The sequence below is a fragment of the Mesoplodon mirus genome, assembly GCF_964341445.2.
Source record: "Mesoplodon mirus genome assembly, chromosome: 19".
Taxonomy (NCBI): domain Eukaryota; kingdom Metazoa; phylum Chordata; class Mammalia; order Artiodactyla; family Ziphiidae; genus Mesoplodon; species Mesoplodon mirus.
In genome coordinates this window covers 49,938,951-49,956,990 of record NC_138995.1, presented here as the reverse complement: position 1 = coordinate 49,956,990, position 18,040 = coordinate 49,938,951, and the positions used below count along the sequence as shown (strand labels likewise).

Below are 18,040 nucleotides of genomic sequence, written 5' to 3'. Positions count from 1 at the left end.
TGGTTCTTAAGATCAAGAGTACAGATCTTATACAACTAGAGTACAGTTATTGGAATCAGGAAATTTAAAAACTCAAGTCTATTATTAACCCACAATCCATATTCCAAGTTATTCCAAGCCCCTTAAGTCCTTTATAGCAATTTTCTTAGATCAGGAGATTCTTTTAACACACAGGTTGAGAAGCACTGACCCTGTGCCTTAGAAGAGTGAAAAACAGCAGCAAACACAGAGATTACCAACAGGTGGGGTGGGGGGTCTTTAACATCAGCACATTCTGAGCCAAGGACTTCAGTGAGGTGGTTTATTTGGGATGTGACCCCAGGAGGCAGGAGTTAGGGAGTGGGGAGAGTGAGACAGGCCAGGGGAAGATCAAAAAACGTGCTCATGGAGTGATAGCCACTGTGAGCAACTGGGGCTCAGTCCCATGGGGGCACCTTGTAGAACACATTTCATTTGTCCCACCAGACAACAGGCACTTATCCAGTGACTGCTGTCCCCCACAGGCTGTAGTTTGCTCTAAGGGTATTAACCCACCCCCCATGATTCCCCGAAAGCCCTCAAGCAGAGGAGCGGGGGCTCAGAGCAGGAAGCTGGCAGCCTCTCGGGAACCCTCCTCTGCAGCTACAAGTGGGGTTGGGACATCATCATCTGCTGCCACATGTATTTAATTCACTGTATCATTATAACAGCCACAGGGGGGAGGCACTATTAGTATGCCCATTTTGCAGATAAGGGTGTTGAGGCACAAAGAGGTTAAATCACTTGCCTCTGATCATGTAATCAGTAAGTGTTGAAATTGCGATTCAAACCTACATTCCAGTTCCAGGGTCCATGCTCTTAATCACTGCTCACTCACCTACAACCTCCTCCCTCAAATCAGGCAATCCCCTCCCTCATCCTCTGTACCACACAAACTCCATTCCTCTGTAATACCCGAGTGAATGTCTCCCTTCCTGACCGGGATACCCAGCCCCAATGAGAATTCGATCATTGCCTGCAGCCCTGCCAGAAGCTCCCATCCTGGAGCTTATTAAGGCTCAAGATCTTGGAGCCAGGAGTGAGCAAGAGGAAGGGGAGGGGGATGCAGGTGGAGATGTAATGGGGGCTGGATGGGTAGGACTTAACCCCTTAAGCCAGTTTCAAGACTTTGGCTTTTACTCCGAAATGGAGTCAGGCTAGGATTGACAGCACCACCCTGGCGAAAGAAACTGAGGCAGAGAGACGAACATGGCCGTGGAGGCCGAGTACCAACCAGAGACAAGGCTGAAGCAGAAGCCACTTGCGTGAACAGCACAGCCTGTGCTCTGGGGCCCCCCAGGCCCCAGCATTGCTCCACTCGTCCTCTCCAGGCCTTTACCCACACTGGTCCCCCTGCTTAGAAGCCTATCCCTACACTCTGGCAAACACTTTATAATTCTTTAAATTGCACCCCAACTTTATTACTATTTGGGTTCCTGCCTCCCCCACTGGGATTGGGGCAGAGACTGTGTTTCTCTTCTGTCTATACTACCTTTGATCTGAGGTCTGGGCTCCTTTCCTGAGGTCCTCCTCCTCCTCCTCCTCTCAACTGCATTCAACTGCTTTCCACTTATTTAACCGACATCAGTGCAAATACAGCTGAGGGCTGCAAAATGCAGTACCCCAGAGACTAGGGCAGGTCCATGGGGGGAGGTATGCCTGTGGCCTTTGGGTCCACCTCTCCTCCCCAACCCCTCGGCCTTGCTAACAAAAATCCCAGCTTGTAGCTGAGGCTGGACTCCTCAGCCAGGTTTGAGGGCCCCACTGCTACCTCAGGGGTTACCAGCCAGGTCTCCTCAGCTCCACTAGTCCTCTCCTGCCTCACTAACCTCCATTAAGGAGTCTACTGGGGCTTCTTTGGGGTCCAGCCAGGCTGGGTCCCCTCCATGGATCTGCCCAGGAGAGAGAACTATGCTGCTCCAACCAATCAATCTGCCATTCTAGAGGGCTCCAGAGGGGAAGAGACAGCTCCCCACACCCATCCCTTGCCAGAGGGTCACTTGTTGGTGTGTGTGCGTGTGTCTGTGTGTGCCTCTTCAAAAAATCCCCCCAGGGCTTCCCTAGTGGCGCAGTGGTTGAGAGTCCGCCTGCAGATGCAGGGGACACGGGTTCATGCCTCGGTCCGGGAAGATCCCACATGCCGCGGAGCGACTAGGCCCATGAGCCATGGCTGCTGAGCCTGCGCATCCGGAGCCTGTGCTCCGCAACGGCAGAGGCCGCAACAGTGCCCGTGTAACACACACACACACACACACACACACACAAATCCCCCCAAACATTAAATCTTTAAGACCACCAACAGGGAAGTAAGCACATCCCCAATTTTATTGCCTTTTTGTCCAACAGTCCTGAGCAGGGAAAGGGGCAGGAATCGGGAGTCCCCCTCAGAAGTATCACGTAGAGGTCTTGAGGGGGTCTTTAATTGATTAGCTGGGGTGAGAGACTCCCTACCCGCTTCCTCACCGATCCTAGTTTGTCACAATGGGCGAAAGATTTTTCTAAGGGGATTTCAGGCTTCTCACCGGCCATCAGGGCATCTTCCCAAACTCCTCAGCAAAAAAGTCTGCTCTTCTCATAGTTACACACAAAGAAGGGAGTCTCCTTGAGGAGCCAGGAGTGGTATGTTCTCCGGGGTCTAGAGAAGGGCGTGTCTGTCTCTTTCTGTCCAACAGCGGGGCGTCCTGGCTCCCCAAGGCTTTCGGGTAAGTAGCTCTCAGCTTGAGAGTCCAGCCAGCCGGCGACCCAGGCTGCCCCAAGCCCTCATGGGTAAGTTTGACCCGTTACCATACATCGGGCAAAGTCGGGCATCTCTCGCCATCGCACCCTACGTCGCCAGGAGGGCTCTTCAATTCCCCAGTCTGTCGATCTGGTCTCTCAAGACCTCTCACCTTCCATCAGGCCGGTTCCCCGGTCCCCCCACGCAGTCAGGCGGGCCCCCGGTTCCCCTGAGCCACCGGGTGACGGTCACCGTCCATCTGGCGCGGTCTTCGGTACCCCCATGCTGTCCAGTGGTCTCCTTGGGCCGTCACCTTCGTCAGGTGGGGTCCCTGGGGCCCCCGCGCCGGGGGACTCCTCAGTCGAGCCCCGCGTACTCACAAAGGCACCCATGGCCGTGGCGTGACCCGAGCGTAGCAGCTGAAGCTGGCGCCGTCCGCGGCGGTACAGGTACTCGATGCGCAGTACGTCGGAGCGTGGCAGGCGGGCGTGCTGCCGGAACTCGGCCCGCACCCGCGACTCGGCGCCCGGCTTGCCGCGCCCGGCGCGCAGCAACTCGCGGTACAGGCTCAGAACTTGTCTCTGAAGCCGGCTGTGCCGGCTCATGGTAGCAGCTCGGCCGCGGGCTCACACAGCGAACGCCCCACCGAGTGGCGCGGAAGCACAGGTGGGAAAACCTGTGAAACGCGGCAACTGACGCTTTCGCCACCCGACCCCAGCTTTGCGGCGCCGTCGCGTCCCATAGGTTGTCGCTGCTGCTACGTCACAATGTTGTGAGTAAGGGGCGGAGCTGCTGGTTCACTGGCCCGCCCCACAGGAAATCAGTGTCCTTTAGAGGACGGTACTCCTGAGGTCCTGGAGGAGGAGGGCGCTAGGAGCTGAGACTCTTAGGTTTGGGGTCGGAAGGGACCAGTGGATCCTGACCTGACTCTTGGGTCCTGCGAGTGGAGAGAGCTAGAGGTTGGAGCCCTTGTGTGCCTCAGGGCGCTGGGGGCACTGGGAGAGAGAAGACAGGCACAGGCATGCTTTTGTCCTCAGTTATTTATTAAAGCAATCTCGGGAAGCTCCGTGCGTTCCCACCCGCAGAGCAGGTGTGCGTCGAGTGTCCCAACCCTGGGGACGGGCAGAGGGACGGGGTCACGCGGTGAAGTGTTGGGTCACAGCCGGCAGGACAAGCTTCTCGGTGCTGAGAAGATGGCGTGAGAGATGGTGTGGGCTGTAAGCCCCCAGACGCAGCCTGTAGCGCAGGGAGTTGGGCTGGTAGCGCCCTCTACCGACATGAGTCGGGTCCGAGGGTAGGAGAGGGAGCGACCTCCCCAGCTGTTGAAGCCCAGAGTCCAGCCCACATGGAACACTTCGACTAGGCTGGCACCCCGATGTCCAGGGAGTAGCAGGTCAGCCTCAGTTCCGTTAGAGTCCCCGCAGGCTACGCGGAGGCGTACTCGTAGCGCAGGGAGGCCCGCAATGCCACCCCCCGCTCGGACCCTACCAGCACCCGGAGCGTGGGGGACCGCTGGACAATAACCCGGGAACCCTCCGCCCAGCGTGCGACCACGATCCAGCACACCTGGGCGGCGACCTGCGCTGGGCGTGGGTTCTTCTGCTAGAGGGGAGGCGGGTCAGGGACGGGGGAGAGGGTCGGACTTTGGGAATCAAACGGGAGATTTGAAACCGCTATGAATCCCCTCGGTGTCTCTATCAGAAATACATATCCAGGTCTTTGCTAGAGGAATAAGGTCTGGGATTTGCTTTAAAATCCTCCAGCACAAACAAAACAAAAACAATGAGAGGAAAAGAAAGCAAGAATGGCAAAATCTTTGTAACTGTAATGGGGTTTCATAACACTATTCTCTCTTCTTTTGTGATGCTTGAAATTTTCCGTAATAAACACTTTCTTAAAAGGGAGCTTTAGAGAGAGAGAGAGAGAAAAAAAAAGCCTTTGGATCCTGTCACACCTCTCTCACCTGTGTCTTCATAATCTAGTAACTGTTTACTGAGCACCACTCTGTGCCAGGCACTCTTTCAAGTGCTTTAATATTTTATTTATAAGATAATGTATGACACAGTATGTTAATAAAATATGCAATATAATATGCTATTGATATTTTAATATATTGTCACCTAATTTATATTATTTTATGTAATACATTTATTTGAAAATGGTGAATATTTAAAACATTTTATTTTTAAAATAGTGAATATTTAAAACATTTAATTTTTTTTTAAGTTTGGCTGTGCCTGACCAGGGATCAAACCTGCACTCACTGCATTGGGAGGCAGAGTCTTTTTTTTTTTTTTTTTGCTGTACGCGGGCCTCTCACTGTTGTGGCCTCTCCCATTGCGGAGCACAGGCTCAAGACGCGCAGGCTCAGTGGCCATGGCTCACGGGCCCAGCCGCTCCGCGGCATGTGGGATCTTCCCGGACCGGGGCACGAACCCGTGTCCCCTGCATCAGCAGGCGGACTCTCAACCACTGCACTACCAGGGAAGCCCGGGAGGCAGAGTCTTAACCACTGGACCGCCAGGGAAGTCCCTAAACACTTGATATTTTAAGTGACATTAAATCCTCACCAACACTCTGACGAGGTAGATCTGCAGCACCATGTGCCTCTTGCCTCTTAGGAAACCAAGGCCAGAGAAGTAACATAGCCTGCCCAGGTTCACATAGTTGGTAAGTGGCAGAGCCAGGTTTCAAACCCCAGGGATCTGATTTCATGACCTGTGTTTTTAACCACTCTGCTATACTTACTGCCTCTCCAAAGATAATATAAAAATGGCTGCAAGAGCAATCACAGCTTATACTTACTGAGCACTTCCTTATACTGAGCACTTAATTTTTTAAAAATGTATTTATTTATTTATTTTTGGCTGCATTGGGTCTTCGTTGCTGGCGCCAGCTTTCTCTGGTTGCGGCGAGTGGGGGCTACGAGTGGGGGCTACTCTCTGTTGCGGTGTGTGGGCTTATTGTGGTGGCTTCTCTTGTTGCGGAGCACGGGCTCTAGGTGTGTAGGCTTCAGTAGTTGTGGCACGCAGGCTCAGTAGTTGTGGCTCCCGGGCTTAGTTGCTCCATGACATGTGGGATCTTCCCGGACCAGGGATTGAACCCGTGTCCCCCACGTTGGCAGGCAGATTCTTATCCACTGTGCCACCACGGAAGTCCCCCAAGCACTTTATATGTATCTTCACAGCTACCCTATGTGGTGGGTACCACTCTTATCACCACTTTTTGTGGATGAGCAAACTGAGGCATAGGGAGAGGTTGAGTCACTTACCGAAAGTTACACTAGAAGTTTAAGAGACACAGTTGGGGTTTCTTGACCCTTTAACCAAAGGTTCTGGCTTAGTTTACCTGCCAGGTTGTGGCAGATACCCAAGCTGTTCTCTTGCTGGCCCATCCTCCCACTCCTACAATTAACCTTGAACTCACAGATGTTTCTATTTCTCATCATGCGATTTCAGGTTTGTTTTCCTCTTACTTAGAAATACTATCCATTTTGCCTGCCCAAATTTCAATTCTCCTGTTGCGCTCCTGCTTCCAAGTTCCTTGGGGAGCCATGCATCCTCCACCCTGGCATCTCTCCCTGCTGGATTTCCAACCTCTCCTTGTCTGGCTTCTTCCCATCAGCACTTAAACATCCCTGAGTTTCTCCCATCTCAAAATCATCATCATCATCATCATCATCAATTCTAAGATACCTTTGCCCTCTGGAACTTTCTAGCTGATCTTTGTTCTCCCCTTTCTGCATGGACAACTTGTCAAGAGAGGTATCTATACCTGCTGTCTCCAGCTGTCTCATTCCTCAACCCTGCAATCCAGGAGCTGACCCCTGCTGTGTTGTGTGATAGAAGGAGCCCGTGTTCCTGACTTGGAGGGAACAAACTGGTTATACTTGGATTGTTCATGAGAAATAAGCTTTTATCAAGTTTAAGCCACTGTAATGTTGAGCCTCTGTTATAGCATTTGGACGTAGAGCCTACTTAACATAGATGCTAACACAGAAGGCAGGGATGAAAGATGGAAACTTGAGTCCTAGTGACATTATTTTGGTCCCTGAATCCAGCCACGTCTGAAGGCCTCAACTTTACACAAATAAAAGTAGATAAATTCCCTGTTGTATTTAAGATAGTTGGCATCATTTTCTGTCAGTTACAGCCGAAAGTCTTACTGATATGGTGGGTTTCAGGGAACATTTTATGATGAGGTACGGGAGACTCTATGCCTACCCACCCAGGCCTGGAGACCTCTCTGACAGGGATGTTACATCCACTGTGGAAGCAGCCACAGTGGTCCTGGGATACACAGTCTGTGCCATCAAAGATAAGGCCAGGGTCACACTCACAGCCCTCATGGCATTGGGTAGAACAGTGAGCAGGGCTGAGAGGTGGGACACAGCCCCCTTGACAGGTCCATGCACAGATGCTGTAGTGGCTCCAGGTGGATAAGTCAGGGCTGCAGGTGGATGGCAAAGATGAGTGCTTGGGACTCAAGTTTCCTTTTCCAGTCCTATTGCCTCCTGCATCCAGTCAGGCTAGCTTCCCATTGGTGTTTTCCAACCTCCACAACTTTGCAATTACAGTTTCCTTCCCCTTGGATGCCCCTCCCACACACTCTCCAGCCAATTCCATCTATGTCAGGTCTTCTCTGATCTCCATCGGGAGAGAGGGCTCTTTCTGCCAGCCCACAACCTGCCCAGCATGCATCCCAGACCCAGCCAGAGCACCCACAGCAAAGTTGGGGACCCCTCCAGGGTATCACAGGGATCCCAGCCTCCTGGCGAGCCTGCAGTGTAGGCTGTGGGGCAAAGGGGAGACAGTGAGAAAAAGAGACCGGCACAAAAAACAGAAAGACCTTGTTAAACTGCTGTCCCTCCAGGTCTGGATGCTTCTTCAAACATAGTCTTAACTCTTCAAGTCCCACCCTTCTTTGCCTGGCCCCGCTCACCCAGGCCTAAACTTCTCTATTGGTCCTCCAGCGTCCATCCTCTGGTGGCCCAAATCTGAGTTTCCGGAGCTTCACCCACTATCTCCGCCCAGCCCCGCACACTCACAGCAGAATTCAGGCGTCCTCCAGGGCCCAGGCGCACGCCCAGAGCCTGACAGGTGACAATGTAGGCGACCAGGGCTTGGCCGACTGTGCAGTGGACGCTGTGGGGCGCACACGTAGGGCAGGCATCCCCGGCAGTAGGTGAGGAGGTGGCGGCTGTGAATAAAGGGTGGTGATTCCAGAATTCCATCCACCTACAGGGAGGGAATTCGGGAGGGGAGAACAGCCAGGGAAGGGGGTGGTGGCTGTCAGCAGATATTCTTGGAAATGTCAATGAAGGATCAGAGAGGGATCAAGGAGAACATTCTGGTTGGTTAACGGGGGTTTAGTCATTAGGGATCAAAAGAGACTACAGTGGGAGGTCAGTTGGAGGCTAAATGGAGGGTCAATAAAGAATCCAATGAGGAATCAATGGTAGAGTGACTGGATGGTCAGAATTAATGAGGGGTCAATGGAAGATCAATGAGGGGTAAAAAGGATAATTAGGGAGTCAGTAGGGAGGGGTCAGTGGGAGATCAAGGGGAGGATCATGAAGAGGGCAAATGGAAGAAGTGGATGGACAAATCCATGCATCACTGAGGATCAAGAGAAGGCTTAGATGGCTTTGGGTGGCAATGGGAGGACTCAGCTGGTGGGTAAATTCAGGTGGAGTCGGAAGGTGAGTCAACGAATTAATAGAACACTTTGAAAGTCTCAGTGAATGAGACAATGAGTCAAAGAGGCTGAATTAGAATAACAGAAAGGTCCAAGAATTCAATGGAGGAGCCAGTATCACTAGGAAGCTCAATGGGAAGCTCCACAGGGTTGTAAATGGGGCCATTAATGGGCCAGTCATGGATCCGTGGGAGTGTCAAATAGATAGCTCAGTACAGATCAATGGGGGAAGGGTGTGGGGTGGGGTCAACAGGGCAGTAAGCAGGGTTAATAGGCAAGCCAATATAACAATAGGAGCATCACTTGGGGGGGCAATGGCTTAAGGGGATGTTAAATGGGGAGGTGAAAGGGAGGGTCAATTGGGAGGTCAGGGCTGAGCCTCTGGGTTAAAGGGGAGTCAATTAGGGAGTCAATTGAGGACTCAAAGGAGAGTTAATGGAGGGTAATAGGAGTCTCAAGGGTGGCAAATAATGACAAGTGAGAGTCAGTAGGAAGGAGTCAACAAGCAAGTCAATGAGGAGAGGAAGGAGTCAACAAGCAAGTCAATGAGGAGAGGTTAGTAAGGGATGAATAGGGCCACTAGGGAATTGGAGTAGCTATCTTTCAGGACCAGTGGGAGAGTCAATAATGGGGGCATCTGCAGGAAAAAGAGGTTACTATGGGTTACCTGAAGGTAGTGGGGACAATGAGGGGTGGTGGGTCAGTGTGGGCCTTAGAAACCTCACCCAGATATGGTTGAGATCTTTTGGACTCATGTCCAGTGTCAGACTGGCTAAGAGGGTCTGGCCCTTGGTGCAGCCACGTGGCCGCAGAAAAGGGATCAAATCCAGGCTGAAGGGGTCAAGGTTGGCATGGGCTATGCCACAGAGACCCGCCAGGCTGTAGACACAGGAGCCCGGGGATTCATAGTGGGCTCCTCTGAATGTGCGGAAGTGGAAGTCTCCAGTGGCAGTGGAGACCAGTGGCTCCTCCAGGACAGTGGGGCTGGGTGGGGACTAGGCTAACAGGCAGTGATGCCAGCCACCTGTGGCAGCCTTGCAATGACCACAGCATTTCTCAGGCCATCACTGGGGCATGTTGCTTACCAGGGCCCCAGTGGCCAGGCAGTGGCCATGCTGAATACATGTTGTCTGTCCAGAAAGTGCAGCCTTGGCGCAGGAAGCAGGAGCAGTGGGCACGGGGCACGCATCAGCCCTCCAAGGCAGCAGATGACCAGAGAGGCACTGGAAGGTAAGGGCACGGGGGCAGCTACAGTGCTCTGGGGCTGAGGGGTTGATACATGTGACTGTTTATGCAGAGCCACATGGGACAAAGTGGGAGTTAGCTGGGCACTGGGGACTGGGGCTGGGGAGCAATGGTGGGGAAACCAGCAGTGAGGCCATGGGTCTCAGAGCAGGGGCCAAGGTCGTTGTGGGGAAGAGAGAGGGTTAGGGAGCCAAGAGTCCTAGGAGTCTGAGTCACCAGTCCCCTCCTTCCCAAGACCCAGAAGTCACGCCCCAATCTCTGACCCCTCAGACCACAACCCTGGTCACCTTGCAATTGACAGCCTAGGGGTCCATCTGTGATCCACAAACCTACTTTGTAAGGCAGCTGCAGGTCACACTGTCCCCCAGTCGGCAGGTACAGGAGGGGCAATTCTTTAAGAGGATAGTCTGGCCAGGCTGTGGAGAAAGGGAGGGAGGGTGAAAGGGGAGGTGGTACTAAAGGGGAGGACGTCTAGAGGTTGTGACATGAGCCCCATTCAAGGAAGTGCATCGGGATCAAAGGCAAAGTGGAAGGATCCAAGTGAAACTCTAACAAGGACCCAAGAGGATGCTTACAGGGAAATATTAGCCATTGTGGAGGCGACAACAGTGGTCCACAGGGATGCAGTCACCCCATGCCTGGAAGAATCCATCATCACACTTGCAGCCCTCAGTTCAGGGAGTGGGAAGCTGCACCTCCTGAACACATGGACAGGCCACGGGGCAGGGGTTCCACACAAGCTGTAGAGGTTGTGTTTGGGGGCGGGGGTGGGGGTGGGGGGAGACTGCATGTCTGGGAAGAGGCAGCTTGTCAGGCTCAGGCAAGCCAGGGGCCTACCATCCATCCCACCAGCACCCTAAGGCTGCATCATTCTTGAGGGACCTCCCCGTGGATTGATCATAACAGCAATAATAACCAGCAATGACTGAGCAGTGTCTACATACCACGTGGTGTACTGGCTACTTTAATGGGTCCTAGATATGACTGACATGGCTTCTCTGCTCTTTGTCTTCTGGGGTTTTGCCCCACCCACCACCCCCAGCCCCTACTGAAGGGGTTGACCCTCTCTTGAACCACCAAGTGATCCTACCTCTTATCCACCTGTTTGGGCCTGTGCGGAACCCGTCAGTAGACTCTAGTAGTGGATGTCTTTTTTGTCCTCCCACCCTTCTGATAATGATACCTCCTTTATGACAGCCACCCATCCTTACTTTCAACCTGTAGATTGAGATGACTCCACATTCAGGCTCCGGGGTGGGTACAGGAATCGGGGCTGGCTAATCAGATTATTCCTCCCTCCTTTGGCCCCAATAATTGGTCAAGCAAAGTCTATGGGTAGGGACTCTAGGACTTTGGCTGGGGCCAGTGGGGAAAGGGTGTTACATTTTGGAAGAGGGCGTTAAAGCTGGTAGAATTGTCAGCCTGAAGCTGCAGAAGCCTTGCTGCTACCACAAGGGAAGAATCTGCTTGAGAATAAAGCTCACACAGAGAGAGGAGGGAGGGGAAGACCAAGACACAGAAGAGAGACCAAGAGAGAGAAGGAGAGAAACAGATATCTTCTAACTGCCATTGAAAATGCTTAATCCAGCTAAGCCTGAAAATAGAAATACCCTCTGTCTTTGCAGTTACATGAGCTTCAAGTCCTTTTTTTTCTTTCCCCAGTTTGGGATTCTGACACTGCCACTAAGAGTCCCGCCTGATAGGGCTTCCCTGGCAGTGGTTAAGAATCTGCCTACCAATGCAGGGGACACAGGTTCAAGCCCTGGTCCGGGAAGATCCCACATGCCGCAGAGCAACTAAGCCCGTGCGCCACAACTACTGATCCTGTGCTCTAGAGCCTGCGAGCCACAAATACTGAGCTCGCATGCCACAACTACTGAAGCCCACGCGCCTAGAGCCCGTGCTCTGCAACAAGAGAAGCCACCGCAATGAGAAACCCACATACCGCAATGAAGAGTAGCCCCCGCTCACCTCAACTAGAGAAAGCCCGGGTGTAGCAACAGAGACCCAACGCAGCCAAAAAATAAATAAATAAAACAAAAACTTTAAAAAAAAAGATTCCCGCCTGATACAGTGGCCACGTTGTGTCCCCATGACCCCACCTCTGCCATAGCTAGCTGGGCCAAGGCTGGACAAATGACCATGGCAGGCAGACGTGGGAATGGTCATCAGTCTATAAGTAAAAAGCAAGCCAAACAAATTCCCACCAGGTGCATTTGAACCTAGAGGCAGGAAGGGGTCAGAGAGGGATGGACACTGACAGAGAAAGTCAAGGTGGGGCCAAGAGTCCATGAGGAACATGGAGGAGACATGTGGACACAGAGACTCAAAGTTGATGAGAATCTGTTAAGTACGTGAACGAATGTTCAGATGTCAGATAGGTCATTTTCTAGGTGTATGACATTGGGCAAATTCCTTAACCATCGATGACTTGGTTTCCCTCATCCATAAAATATACCTGCCTGGACTTCCCTGGTGGCACAGTGGTTAAGAATCTGCCTGCCAATTCAGGGGACACGGGTTTGAGCCCTGGTCCGGGAAGATCCCACATGCCGCGGAGCAACTAAGCCCGTGTGCCACAACTACTGAGCCTGCACACCACAACTACTGAAGCCCATATGCCTAGAGCCCGTGTTCCACAACAAGAGAAGTCACCACAATGAGGCCACACATCACAACAAAGAGTAGCCCCCACTCACTGCAACTAGAGAAAGCCCGTGTGCAGCAACGAAGACCCAATGCAGCCAAAAATAAATAATAAACTAAAAAATTTTAAAAAAAAAACCTGCCTGATGGGGCTATTGCGAGAATCAATTAAGGTAATAACAAGGCTTAGCACCGAGCAAGTACTCAATAAAGTCAGCTGCTCTTTTCATGTTATTACTGGAACTATTTTTACATTATTTTTGGAAAGATACTAAAGCATAGAGGGCCAGGAGGATTCTGGAGCCAGGTGGAAAGGCCAGGTCTGCTGCTTACTGGCTGAGATCTAGGGAAGTACTTAGCTTCTCTGTGCCTCAGCTTCCTCACCGTAGAAAGCAGACAATGATTGTCCTTATCTCCTAGAGGGGTTCAAAGATGGAGTGAGCTGACTTAAAGCAGGTCAAACAGAGGTTCTCAAACCTAGCCTAGCATCCGAATCTCCTGAAGGGCTCATTACAAAAGGTTGCTCGGTCCCACCCACTCCAGAGTGTCTGATTCAGTAAATCGGGGGCAGGGCAAGAGTTTGCATTGTAATCAAACCCTGTGTTGCTGATGCTGCCGGTCTAGGGACAATCATTTGAGACCCACTGTCTCAACACGGGGTCTGATATAGAATGGGTGCCCTGTAAATGTAGCTAAGAGATAAAATCTGTTTTCCCAACAAGAATGTGGGCAGGGTTCTGTACTATTTGGCGCTGTATCTCCCTCGTGGGCCTGGCACATGGTGGTCCTCCACTAACACCTGTGGGATGACAGAGGACCAGACCTGGTCTTGCACTCACGACCCCACGGGCAACGACACAGCGAAAGCCAGGCGCCCTCCAGGGCTGCACACTGACACCAGCTGTCTGGCAGGCGGCCATGGAGGCCTGCAGGCAGGCACGGAGCACTTTGCGGTTCCTGTGGGCGGGGCCCTTGTCGGCCACACAGGCCCAGAAGAAGGGCTCTGGCGGCAGGCATGGGTGGCAGGGTGCCAGCAGGTCGCTGGGCTCACACAGGAGGCCGTAGGTGCTGTGTCTGCACCCCTGTCCTCGGTGGCTGCTGGACAGCTGGCATCTGGGTAGGGACACAGCGCAGCACAGACCCGGGCCTGGGCTGCTGCAGGTCATCTGTCATGTTGCTGTTGAAGTTGCCCCAAAGGCTGCATGGGAAGCTGCAGGAGGTCACAGGCAGCGGCAGGTGCAGATGGGAGCTGCACTGGAAGAGCAGCCACCGGCCTCCAAGCCACGAGCACCACAGACGGCGCCCCCGCCACGCGAAGGTGCGCACCCACCTCCGGCCAGATGGGAACGGCAGGCAGCCAAAGGAAGCCTAGAGTGTGGGGGGATACCGGGGCCTGGGGAGCATCAGGGAGAAGACGGGGTGGTGGTGTGTGTGCAAAGGCTGAGAGAGGTGGTGTGCCAGAACAGGGGAGAGTGCAGAGGGGTGGGAGGGGTGAGCGGAGGGACAAGGAGGTGAAGGAAGGGGGAGAGAGGAGGCAAGGGGAGGGGCGTTCAGGGCGGCGCTTGGGAGTGGGTGCTGTGGGCATGGAAGTGGGTGCTGTGGGCTTGGGAGTGGGTGCTGTGGGCTTGGGAGTGGGTGCTGTGAGCTTGGGAGTGGGTGCTGTGCACTTGGGAGTGGGTGCTGTGGGCTTGGGAGTGGGTGCTGTGCGCTTGGGAGTGGGTACTGTGGGCTTGGGAGTGGGTGCTGTGCGCTTGGGAGTGGGTGCTGTGGGCTTGGGAGTGGGTGCTGTGTAGGAGGAAAGCCGGAGGAGGGGGAGGATGCCTGTGGAGACAGGAGTGGGGAGAAGGGAGGGGAGGGAGAGTGGTGGGGTGGGCATGCGGGTGAAGGATGAGAGGGCAGAGGAGGACAGGAGACAGACCTAAGGGCATCCATGGATGGGGGGATGGGGAGGCAGTGGAGGGCTGTCGAGCCAGGGAAGAGGAGGGAGATGCGGGGGGCAGGAGGAGGAGAGGGGATGAGAGGCCAGAGGAAGGGCAGTGGTGAGCGAGGGGCACGCAGGGAAGGCGTCTGGGCAAGCAGCGACCAGGGTCAGGGGAGGCTGGGTGGGAGTGGGGAAAAGGTGATGGCAGTTGTGGAGCATGGGAAGGTGCAGGGGAACCCAGGCAGAGGAAAAAACTACTCGGAGATGAAGACTGGAGGATGGGAGAGACAGGTGGGGTGGGCGTGCTGGGGAGAAGAGGGAATGGGAAGGAAGTGGCAGACACAGGGCGGGAGCTCACCCTGACGCATCCCCATCCTTGCAGTGGGTCGAGGCCGAAGCGGTGGCCTTGTGTGCAGAGCAACACGTGGCGGAGTTTGAGCATCCGTGAGCCTTTCTCCGGCACCACCTCGAAGGGCCACATACCCCGAAGGCAACCCGTGCCTGTGCCCACCAACGAATAGGTGCAGGCGACCAGAAGGTGGAAGGTGGCGCCCTCAAAGGTGGGGTAATAGAGCTCGCCCGTGGCGAGGCAGAGGCCTGGGCTGTCCCCGGGGTTCGTGGCAGGGTTTGCAGGCCACCTGGCCTCCAAGGTGGCAGCCGCAGCAGCGGCCGGTTGCCGGGTAAAGGGGCGGCATTGGCGCAGCGGGTGGGAGATAGCAGCCAGCCAGCGCTTGAGCAGCTGCACTGAGCCGTGAGCACGCAGGTGACACCACTCAGCACAAGGCCCGCGTTGCACACGCAGCCCCCGTGACAGTGTCGGTCACCCTCCCAGCCGGGCGGCCCCTCCAGCCCCGTGCAAGTGTCTGGACATCCCAGAGTGCACAGCGAGTAGTGTGGGCATGCAGGGCATAGCCGGCCTGGGGAAGGAGTAGGAATGGAGGGTTTCTTGGTGGCAAGTGGCTGCTGGAGTCTCACCCCCCACCTCTGGGGCTGGGATGGGGCATCTGGGGCCCTGCAGGGGTAAGGGCTGGAAAGCTTGACTTGGGCAGAGCTGAAGCTAACCCTCAAAGGGATAAATACCAGGTGGCCAACCATGGATCAGAGGCACAGCTGACCCATAAGGGTTTGGGATGGATAAGGCCTTGGAGGCTGGACCATGAACAGCTCTGAGCTCCTGAGAGGTAAGGGTGGAAGAGCTGGACCATAATCAGGGCTGAGAAGTGAGAAGGATAAGAGCTGGGGGCTGGACTGCCGTCAGAGTTGGGCTGACACTTCAGGGTGGGCAAAGGTTGGACCATAATGGGCAGTGGAGGGGTGGTTGGAGGCTGGCACAGTGGGAAGTACAAGGTCTCAGGGACTAAACTGTGCAGGGAGGGGCTGGCACCCTGAGATGTGCAACAAGGAGCTGAAACTGGGTCAGGAGGGGGGCCCCAGATGAGCAAAGATGGAGAGGCTGGACCGAGGCCCTGGACACCCACTGCACTGGCTCAGTTTCTGCCAGCAGAAGACTTGGCCACCCAGCAACTAGTAGGTTTCACAGTAGACACTTAGCATTGGGCATAGTCCAATGCCCAGGCATACGTCCACCATGCAATCTTGGACACAGGGGTTTGGTGCAAGCAGCTTAAGGCACAGCTGGAAGGGCCCCAAGGTGAAAGAGGATGTCACATATGTGGGCAAAGTGGGCTGGGGTTCTGGTGGTTGGCAGAGTGACACAAGATGGTGGCAGTGACACCATCTTGCCAGCAGCATCCAGACACTCACTCAGGGAACCCACCAAGAAGCTATGGCTGAAAACCCAGGCCAAAGCATCCTCAGGTAGCTTGGTGCCCCTAGAGTGGAAGTTTTCCAGCCCCCAGTCCCAGCGAACTCCATCTCACAGAGTAAAGTTTCTGTCTTCAGAAACCAGAAGTCCCTTCTCCAGCACATAAAAGTCAGGCCATCGGACACAGAACCCTCACTCCAGAGCCTGGAGTCCTTGCTGCCTAGAGGACTTTTTCATGCATCAAGTCCAGGAATCCTGCCTTTTATTTTATTTTTTTTGTTTTTTTTGTTTTTTTGGTTTTTTTTTTTGCGGTACGCGGGCCTCTCACTGCTGTGGCCTCTCCCGTTGAGGAGCACAGGCTCCGGACGCACAGGCTCAGCAGCCATGGCTCATGGGCCCAGCCGCTCAGCGGCATGTGGGATCCTCCCGGACCGGGGCACGAACCCGTGTCCCCTGCATCGGCAGGCGGACTCTCAACCACTGCACCACCAGGGAAGCCCCAATCCTGCCTTTTAGAACTGAGTAGTTCTGGACCCCAGGAACTAGAATTCTCCACCCTCAGGACCCACAGACCCCAACCCCAGGACTTATGCGTTCCTGACACTGACACCCAGGCGCTGATAGGTGTGCCCATAGACCTGGAGGGCCACACACAAAGCGCAAGTCGCAAAGCACAAATGGGTAGTTGGGGGAGAGACAGATCCAAGCACTGCTGCTGGTTTCTAAGGGTCTAGGTGGCATCAGGTCATGGCAGTGGCTAAAGGGCCTGTTGAGAACTACGAGGACAGCACAGGGCCCTGGGGTCTCTGGTGAGAACACAGGTCTGATGCAGGGCGCAGCCTAGGGGGCTTGGCACGGGGCATCAGGCGGCTGCAGGGCACAATTATGCAGGAAGACGTGCGGGGGCTTCCCTGGTGGCGCAGTGGTTGAGAGTCCGCCTGCCGATGCAGGGGACATGGGTTCGTGACCCGGTCCGGGAAAATCCCACATGCCGCGGAGCGGCTGGGCCCGTGAGCCATGGCTGCTGAGCCTGCGCGTCCAGAGCCTGTGCTCCACAACGGGAGAGGCCACAACAGTGAGAGGCCCGCGTACCGCAAAAAGAAAAAAAAAAAAGAAGACGTGCGGATCGGGACATCCCACATCATGGGTCTGGTCCGCGTTGAAGTTTCCACACAGGCCCAACATGTGTGCACGGTAGCGTTTGGTCACTTGCAGAGACATCGCGAGCTGCCAGTCAAAGACAAGGTGCACTGCAGGCGGCTCTTGCCCCAGACCTGCCTCTGCCCGTAGTTTGGAGCTGCAGAAGTACAACCAAAGCCTTGTGATACTCAGGGTTGCCGACAGCTGTAGCCACTGCTGGTTCACCTGGCAACCCAAGAGCCAGGGTCACCAGAAAGGCTGCATTCCTGAGCATTTGAGGAGGGGTGAGGGATGAAAGCTGAGGGTGTTGAAGGTTGGGGTACTGGGGCTTTGCAAGGCCTCACCCTCATCCGCTAACCAGGAGTCTTGTTTCCAATACCCAGTTCTGTCCTCATGTAAAACTCAGAAGTCCTCCTCTGAGGAACCCAGATAAGTTGTTCCACTAAGGAGCTAGGAGTGCCCACCTCCTCTAGTTAATAGGACAGCCTTCAGCCAGGACCCAAAGGTTTTTCCCACAATTACCAAGAGCCTCCACCAAGAACTTCCAGGTCAGAGAGTGTCTCTCTTCTCCCAACCCATGATTTCCATTTTTTATGCCCCCACGCCACCCCCCAGAAGGTTCCCAACCCACCTTTTACTCTCCTTCACTACCTCCACCCTGGTCCAGTCCCCATCATCTCCTGCCTGGAGCATTGCAGCAAGCCTCCTCACTGGTCTTCCTCCACAAGCCCCATAGTCTGTTTCCCACATGGCAGCCACAAGGATCTTATTTACATGCGAGTGATATCTCAACCGTCCTCTGCACAAAATCTTTCCTTGGTTCCCACCTCACACAAAATAAAAGACAAAGTTACCGCAAGAGCCCACATTGCCGTGCACAGTCTGACTCCCA

At 54.2% G+C, this 18,040-nt stretch overlaps 1 protein-coding gene across 1 annotated transcript; it reads right to left on the bottom strand.

Annotated features, from left to right (window-relative positions):
- Positions 1-2,325: 2,325 nt before the first annotated feature.
- On the bottom strand, positions 2,326-3,462 carry SDHAF1 (succinate dehydrogenase complex assembly factor 1). The gene has a single exon (XM_082606218.1). It carries the CDS (start codon positions 3,337-3,339, stop codon positions 2,983-2,985), a length of 357 nt encoding a protein of 118 aa, XP_082462344.1. The 5' UTR covers positions 3,340-3,462; the 3' UTR covers positions 2,326-2,982.
- Between the last annotated feature and the right edge of the window lie 14,578 nt (positions 3,463-18,040).

Bases quoted from the DNA above. Each gene is read 5' to 3' on its own strand.
- SDHAF1 (XM_082606218.1), bottom strand. From the start codon at position 3,339: ATGAGCCGGCACAGCCGGCTTCAGAGACAAGTTCTGAGCCTGTACCGC.